We start from the raw sequence: 8,820 nt of genomic DNA on the forward strand, positions 1-8,820 counted from the left end.
ATATAGACGGGAGGGAGTATAAAGAACTTTTTGTGGGTCTTATAAAGATGTTTCGAGCCTTCGTTAAATTTAGTTGCCTATCGTTGTGCCAGAAAGCAGCTCACGATTTGTCCTTCGTCGAAGATGTTCCGATTAATGCGCGTCCTTTTCAGGTACGAACGTTTTTGGTGTGGTCCGGCAGCCCGCTGATGTTCGCTGCCTTGCTCACTTGTTGTTTTCTGAGAGTGTAGCACGGCGAAGAGCGGAGCGGCCGGAAGGGCAGGAAGCCCGTCACGCCCCCTCTCCGCTTCCTCTGACTCACGGAGGTTGGCCGGGAAGGTGGCCGTGATCACCGGCGCGGCGAGCGGCATCGGGAAGGTGACCGCCGCCGAGTTCGTCCGGAACGGCGCCAAGGTCGTGCTCGCCGACGTCCAGGACAGCCTGGGCCGCGCCGTGGCCGCCGAGCTCGGCGACCCGGACACGGCCTGTTACACCCGCTGCGACGTCACGGACGAGGGGCAGGTGGCGGCCGCCGTGGACCTCGCCGTGGCGCGGCACGGCCGGCTCGACGTCATGTTCAACAACGCCGGGATCACGGGCGGCAACTACGCGGGCTCCCCCATCGAGTCCCTGGACATGGCCGACTTCGACCGCGTCATGGCCGTCAACCTCCGCGGCGTGGCCGCCGGCATCAAGCACGCGGCGCGCGCCATGGTCCCGCGCGGCGCGGGGTGCATCCTCTGCACGTCCAGCACGGCGGGCGCGCTGGGCGGGTCGGGCCCCCACGCGTACAGCGTCTCCAAGATGGCCGTCGTCGGCATGGTGCGGTCCGCGGCGGCGGAGCTGGCGGCGCGCGGCGTGAGGGTGAACGCCATCTCGCCGTACGCCATCGCGACGCCCATGGGGGCGCGCTCCGCGAGGGAGATGCTAGGCCTCCCGCCGGGGGGCGCCGGCGACGAGGAGTTGATCAGGCGGCTGTTCGACGAGGACATCAACGAGATGGGCGGCGGCGTGGTGCTGCGCGCGGAGGACGTTGCGAGGGCGGCGGTGTTCCTGACGTCTGAGGATGCCAGGTACATCACCGGGCATAATCTCATGGTCGACGGCGGGTTCTCCGTCGTGAAGCCGCTCAACGTCCCGGCCTGTTGAGGACGGCGAGAATCGTGCCGGGTTACAGGAAATTAAACACAAAATAAATCTGAAGAAAAAGAAACGGAAAATAATCCTATATGACCGGATCGTATGGACGTAAACTGGAGACCCTTCCTGTGTGACAACTGGCAAACCGAATCTCAAAGCATCCCATCCGACATGTCCAGCCGCATGACATCTGAACAGTGTATTTGGGTCTCAGTTTTCAGAGCTCCGTGTACATTGGTTCATTTTTCAAGTAAAACGGAATTGAGCTGCTCTGAAAGGTTGGGATTATTTGACTGAAGATGTACCTTTCTATTTGGTGTTTGGTTGAGGAGGAACATGATAGAGTAAAATCTATTTTAAGAAAAAGTGTTTCGATCAAGATGTTTTGGTTACTTATCATCCCAACCAAATGGCATAGTCGACCTTAGATTATTGAATTATCATGTTCTACTAAATTTGGAATATTCCTCCTAACTTTGTTTCATCATCCCAACCAAATGGCATAGTCGACCTTAGATTATTGAATGATCATGTTTTACTGAACTTTATTCAAATTTAAGCACTTGGAATCTCATGGTTCTGGAACACATAGTTTACATGTCGTTAAACTGATGGAGGCGATCCACCATTAAGCATCTGAATTGTCAACTTTGAATTGGGTTGTTATTTCTTAACACGCACTTACCACTATATCTTAAGGACAATTGTAGAGCACATATGTGTCGTGACTGATTGTCAAACTTCAAAAAAACATAAAAGGTATATCGATGAAAAAAAGAGAGTAGATAAGAAATTACTTTTCTTATACTATGCAGAATTCTCCATTCTGCAACATCTGAGTTAGAAAATCATACTCGATAAACACTGACATAATATCCTACTCTAGAAATCTCTATGGTATTTGTTAAACTCCATATATTATAACACCCGGCCAAGTTAAATAAAATCACTAAAGAAGACACACAGACATGTAATCACACTGTATTGCATATGTGGTATAAGCAATAAATTGAGAAAGGTGAGATCGAAGCTGACCTGCTCCCTCCCACCTGCTCCTTCACGCCGGCGGCCACTCTCGCCCCGGCGTCCACTTTCCTCGGCGTCGGTCGCTCCGGCCGCGCCACCCAGCCCGCGGCCTCGGCCATGGCCTCGTCTCCCCCACCCTCCGCCGCCGTCGGGCGCTCCCGTGAGGACAGATGGCTCGAGTCAAGCCCTTCATCCGCCGGGTCGCCGCCCACCTACCGCCAGGTTCTCTGTCGTCCGTCATCGCCATCCCGGGCGCCCGCTCCCTCCCGTTCTCCATTCCCTGCGCCGTCGCCGACGGGCCGGGCTCCGCCGTCTGCCCCGCGCCCACCTCTCCGCTCCGAGATCTGCCGGATGCCCTTGGAGGAGGTGGACGCGCGCGTGCCTTGGCAGGTGATGGCGAATCGAAAGCGGCCCCGTCCGCGCGCGCAGGACAGCCGCCGATGTGGCCCGGGCGTGCGGCCCCGCCCTAACCCTCTCCGGTGTCTATATAAACCGGAGGGTTTTAGTCCGTAGGACAACATAGACAACAACAATCATACCATAGGCTAGCTTCTAGGGTTTAGCCTCTCTGATCTCGTGGTAGATCTACTCTTGTACTACCCATATCATCAATATTAATCAAGCAGGACATAGGGTTTTACCTCCATCGAGAGGGCCCGAACCTGGGTAAAACTTCATGTCCCTTGCCTCCTGTTACCATCTGGCCTAGACGCACAGTTCGGGACCCCCTACCCGAGATCCGCCGGTTTTTACACCGACATTGGTGCTTTCATTGAGAGTTCCTCTGTGTCGTCACCGTCAGGCTTGATGGCTCCTACGATCATCAATGGCGAGGCAGTCCAGGGTGAGACCTTCCTCCCCGGACAGATCTTCGTCTTCGGCGGCTTCGCACTGCGGGCCAATTCACTTGGCCATCTGGAGCAGATCGAAAGCTACGCCCCTGTCCGTCAGGTCAGATTTGGAAGTTTAAACTACATGGCTGACATCCGCGGGGACTTGATCTTCGACGGATTCGAGCCACTGCCGAGCGCGACGCACTGTCCTGACGAGCATGATCTAGCTCTGCCGCTGAACAGTGCCCTGGAGGCCACACCCGCATCGGCTTCGACCCTTAATTCGGAGCCAACTGCGCCGATCGAGGATGGGCGGTTGGACGCCACCTCGGGGGCTGCGATCCCAACGGCGATCGAGCCAAACACCAGCCCCGCACTCCACGAGACTCGTGACTCCGAGGAGCCGGACTCCTCTCCGGACTCCGAACCCCCCACGCCCCTGCCAATCGAATCCGATTGGGCGCCGATCATGGAGTTTACTACCGCGGACATCTTTCAGCACTCGCCTTTCGGCACTACGGTCAGCAAGGTTGGGATTCGGACGATGGAGAAATTCAAAGCCCACCCACCACCCACTTGGTAGCCACTGTCGACAATTTAACCGACATGCTTGACTTCGACTCCGACGACATTGACGGTATGGACGCCGGTGAAGGAGACGATAAAGAACCAGCACCTATTGAGCCTGGAGCGCCACCTCGTCATACGACGTATACATGGTGGACGCACCAAAAGATGACGACGAGGAACGGAGGGACACACTGAAGGATTGTTCCCTCGAAAAGCAGTCAAAGCGGCGACGCAAGCGCCGCCCCAAAACCTTCCTTGATAGAAATAGCGATCACACAGACCCAGCGCTGGAGCAGGGCGAACCGCTGCCGGACAACGGCAATCCGGATAATCAAACTGAACAAACAAATCCTATCAAGGATAATGGTCCGGACGACATAACGCCGGACAGGCACCCGGAGCAGCAGAATGCCCGTAAAAGGCTTGTTGCCACCGCGAGGAGTCTTAAAAAGCAGAAGCGAAGGCTCAAGGCCACGCAAAACACACTCCAATTCAGATGGAGCAAAATACTCAACACTGCAGCAAGGTACAGCGACAATCGCCCCTCCAAGAGCTACCCAAAGCGGAAGCTGCTACCCGAATTCGATGAGGAGGCCTCAGACCCCCCACAACCAAATATCAAAGTAGCCACCTGGTCGGATAGACGACCCCTCTACCAACACAGAACGACATTCAACGCCGCTCACTATACAACACGCGACCCATGCGAGGGCTCGCACCCAAAGGACGGTGCAACAAGATCCATCTATGGACCACGCAAGCGCGCCCCAGCATACAATGCAACACAACAAACATCCGAACAACGCGGCACACCCAGCTACAGGGGTGCCGCACACCCCCTATGTTTCACCGTTGAGGTGCTGGACCATGAATTTCCATAGGGATTCAGGCCCGTAAACATAGAGGCATACGACGGAACAACAGACCCTGGGGTCTGGATTGAGGACTACATCCTTCATATCCATATGGCTCGAGGAGATGATCTCCACGCCATCAAGTACTTACCCCTCAAGCTCAAAGGGCCAGCTCGTCACTGGCTCAAAGGCCTCCCCGAAAGCTCCATTGGAAGTTGGGAAGAGCTCGAAGATGCCTTTCGGGCAAATTTTCAAGGGACTTATGTCCGACCTCCGGATGCGGATGATCTGAGTCATATAACTCAACAGCCCGGAGAGTCAGCCCGAAAGCTTTGGAATAGGTTTCTTACTAAAAAGAACCATATTGTCGACTTTACGGACACCGAAGCCTTAGCGGCTTTCAAGCATAGCGTCCGTGACGAATAGCTCGCCAGACACCTCGGCCAAAATAAACCGAGAACGATGGCCGCATTAACAAACCTCATGACCCGCTTTTGCACGGGTGAGGACAGCTGGCTAGCCAGATGCAACACCAGCGACCCCAGTACATCTGAAGTTAGAGATGGAAACGGAAATCACGGCGCAACAGCAATAACAAACGCCGGAATAAAGAAGACAGCACGAAGGGCACGGCAGTAATTGCCAGATTCAAAGTCTCTCGGCCAGGTCAAAAGCCGCCCCCAAAGGCACCAGGGATGAACTATCCAGCCTCAACAAAATTCTGGACCAAGTATGTCAGATCCATAGTACCCCTGGCAAACCTGCTAATCATACCCACAGAGAATGTTGGGTCTTCAAGCAGTCCGGCAAGCTCAACACCGTACACAAGGGGGAGGATACACCAAGTGAAGACGAGGACAAACCTCCTCAGCTTGGTTTTCTCTAGGAACGCGTTGAAGTTGAGGGCAACATTAGCGTGGGCCATTTGATCTACAAGACATAGTGTAAAGATTTTAGACTAAGTTCATGATAATTAAGTTCATCTAATCAAATTATTCAATGAACTCCCACTCAGATAGACATCCCTCTAGTCATCTAAGTGAAACATGATCCGAGTCAACTAGGCCGTGTCCGATCATCACGTGAGACGGACTAGTCAACATCGGTGAACATCTTCATGTTGATCGTATCTTCTATACGACTCATGCTCGACCTTTCGGTCTTCCATGTTCCGAGGCCATGTCTGTACATGCTAGGCTCGTCAAGTCAACCTAAGTGTATTGCGTGTGTAAATCTGGCTTACACCCGTTGTATTCGAACGTTAGAATCTATCACACCCGATCATCACGTGGTGCTTCGAAACAACGAACCTTCGCAACGGTGCACAGTTAGGGGGAACACTTTCTTGAAATTATTACGAGGGATCATCTTATTTAAGCTACCGTCGTTCTAAGCAAATAAGATGCAAAACATGATAAACATCACATGCAATCAAATAGTGACATGATATGGCCAATATCATTTGCTCCTTTTGATCTCCATCTTCGGGCTCCATGATCATAGTTGTCACCGGCATGACACCATGATCTCCATCATCATGATCTCCATCATCGTGTCTTCTTGAAGTTGTCTCGTCATCTATTACTTCTACTACTAGGCTAACGCTTTAGCAATAAAGTAAAGTAATTACATGACGTTTATCTTGACACGCAGGTCATAAATAAATTAAGACAACTCCTATCGCTCCTGCCGGTTGTCATACTCATCGACATGCAAGTCGTGATTCCTATTATAAGAACATGATCAATCTCATACATCACATATATCATTCATCACATCCTTTTGGTCATATCACATCACACGGCACATGCTGCAAAAACAAGTTAGACGTCCTCTAATTGTTGTTGCAGGTTTTTACGTGGCTGCTATAGGTTTCTAGCAAGAACGTTTCTTACCTACGCCAAAACTGCAACGTGATATGCCAATTTCTATTTACCCTTCATAAGGACCCTTTTCATCGAATCCGATCCGACTAAAGTGGGAGAGACAGACACCTGCTAGCCACCTTATGCAACTAGTGCATGTCAGTCGGTGGAACCAGTCTCACGTAAGCGTACGTGTAAGGTCGGTCCGGGCCGCTTCATCCCACGATGCCGCCGAATCAAGATAAGACTAGTAACGGCAAGTAAATTGACAATATCGACGCCCACAACTGCTATGTGTTCTACTCGTGCATAGAAACTACGCATAGACCTAGCTAATGATGCCACTGTTGGGGAACGTAGCATAATTTTCAAATTTTCTACGCATCACCAAGATCAATCTATGGAGTCATCTAGGAACGAGGGAGAGGGGAGTGCATCTACATACCCTTGTAGATCACGAGCGGAAGCGTTCAAGAGAACGGGGTTGATGGAGTCGTACTCGTCGTGATCCAAATCACCGATGACCTAGCGCCGAACGGACGGCACCTCCGTGTTCAACACACGTACGGTTGGGAAGACGTCTCCTCCAACTTGATCCAGCAAGGGGGAAGGAGAGGTTGATGGAGATCCAGCAGCACGACGGCGTGGTGCTGGAAGCAACGGTGATCTCGGCAGGGCTTCGCCAAGCTCAGGGAGAGGGAGAAGTGTCACGGGAGGGAGAGGGAGGCGCCAGGGGCTAGGGTGCGGCTGCCCTCCCTTCCCCCCCACTATATATAGGACCCCTAGGGGGGCGCCGGCCCTAGGAAATGCAATCTCCAAGGGGGGGCGGCGGCCAAGGGGGTGGAGTGCCCCCCAAGGCAAGTGGGGCGCCCCCACCCCTAGGGTTTCCAACCCTAGGTGCAGGGGGAGGCCCATGGGGGGCGAACCAGCCCACTAGGGGCTGGTTCCCCTCCCACTTCAGCCCATGGGGCCCTCCGGGATAGGTGGCCCCACCCGGTGGACCCCCGGAACCCTTCCGGTGGTCCCGGTACAATACTGATTACCCCCAAAACTTTCCCGATGGCCGAAACTTGACTTCCTATATATAAATCTTCATCTCCGGACCATTCCGGAACTCCTCATGACGTCCGGGATCTCATCCGGGACTCCGAACAACTTTTTGGTTACCGTATACTAATATCTCAACAACCCTAGCATCACCGAACCTTAAGTGTGTAGACCCTATGGGTTCGGGAGACACACAGACATGACCGAGACGACTCTCTGATCAATAACCAACAGCGGGATCTGGATACCCATGTTGGCTCCCACATGCTCCTCGATTATCTCATCGGATGAACCACGATGTCGAGGATTCAATCAATCCCGTATACAATTCCCTTTGTCAATCGGTACGTTACTTGCCCGAGACTCGATCGTTGGTATCCCAATACCTCGTTCAATCTCGTTACCGGCAAGTCACTTTACTCGTACCGTAATGCATGATCCCGTGATCAACCACTTGGTCACATTGAGCTCATTATGATGATGCATTACCGAGTGGGCCCAGAGATACCTCTCCGTCATACGGAGTGACAAATCCCAGTCTTGATTCGTGCCAACCCAACAGACACTTTCGGAGATACCCGTAGTGTACCTTTATAGTCACCCAGTTACGTTGTGACGTTTGGCACACCCAAAGCAGTCCTACGGTATCCGGGAGTTGCACAATCTCATGGTCTAAGGAAATGATACTTGACATTCGGAAAAGCTATAGCAAACGAACTACACGATCTTTAAGCTATGCTTAGGATTGGGTCTTGTCCATCACATCATTCTCCTAATGATGTGATCCCGTTATCAATGACATCCAATGTCCATAGTTAGGAAACCATGACTATCTTTTGATCAACGAGCTAGTCAACTAGAGGCTCACTAGGGACGTGTTGTGGTCTATGTATTCACACATGTATTACGATTTCCGGATAACACAACTATAGCATGAACAATAGACAATTATCATGAACAAAGAAATATAATAATAACTACTTTATTATTGCCTCTAGGGCATATTTCCAACAAATGTGTTACTCTATTCTTCATGAACTTAGTACTCTAGATGCAGGCAGGAGTCGGTCAATGTGTCGAGTAATAGTAGTAGATGCAGAATCGTTTCGGTCTACTTGCCACGGACGTGATGCATATATTTCATAATCATTGCCTTAGATACCGTCATAACTTTGTGTTTTTCTATCAATTGCTCGACAGTAATTTGTTCACCCAACGTATTATTTGCTATCTTGAGAGAAGCCTCTAGTGAAACCTAAGGCCACCGGGTCTATTTTCCATCATATAAGTTTCCGATCTACTATTTTCCACCGTATTAGTTTCCGATCTACTATTTTGCAATCTTTTACTTTCCGGTCTATAAACCAAAAAACCCAAAAATATTTACTTTATCTTTTGTTTAGTTTCATCTACCTCTATCAGATCTCAGTTTTGCAAGTGACCGTGAAGGGATTGACAACCCCTTTATCGCGTTGGGTGCAAGTTGTTTGATTTTTTGTGCAAGTA

General features: G+C 51.5%; 1 protein-coding gene across 1 annotated transcript; it reads left to right on the forward strand.

Moving 5' to 3' along the window:
- LOC147958100 (momilactone A synthase-like) lies at nt 1-1,514 on the forward strand. Its single transcript, XM_087536081.1, has 2 exons — nt 1-152; nt 231-1,514. Exons 1-2 carry the CDS (start codon nt 124-126, stop codon nt 1,126-1,128), a joined length of 927 nt encoding a protein of 308 aa, XP_087392207.1. The 5' UTR covers nt 1-123; the 3' UTR covers nt 1,129-1,514.
- Nucleotides 1,515-8,820: the final 7,306 nt, after the last annotated feature.

Source organism: Triticum urartu, chromosome 7A (genome assembly GCF_056163025.1).
Source record: "Triticum urartu cultivar PI428250 chromosome 7A, HENAU_Tu73, whole genome shotgun sequence".
In the NCBI taxonomy this organism is placed as follows: Eukaryota; Viridiplantae; Streptophyta; class Magnoliopsida; order Poales; family Poaceae; genus Triticum; species Triticum urartu.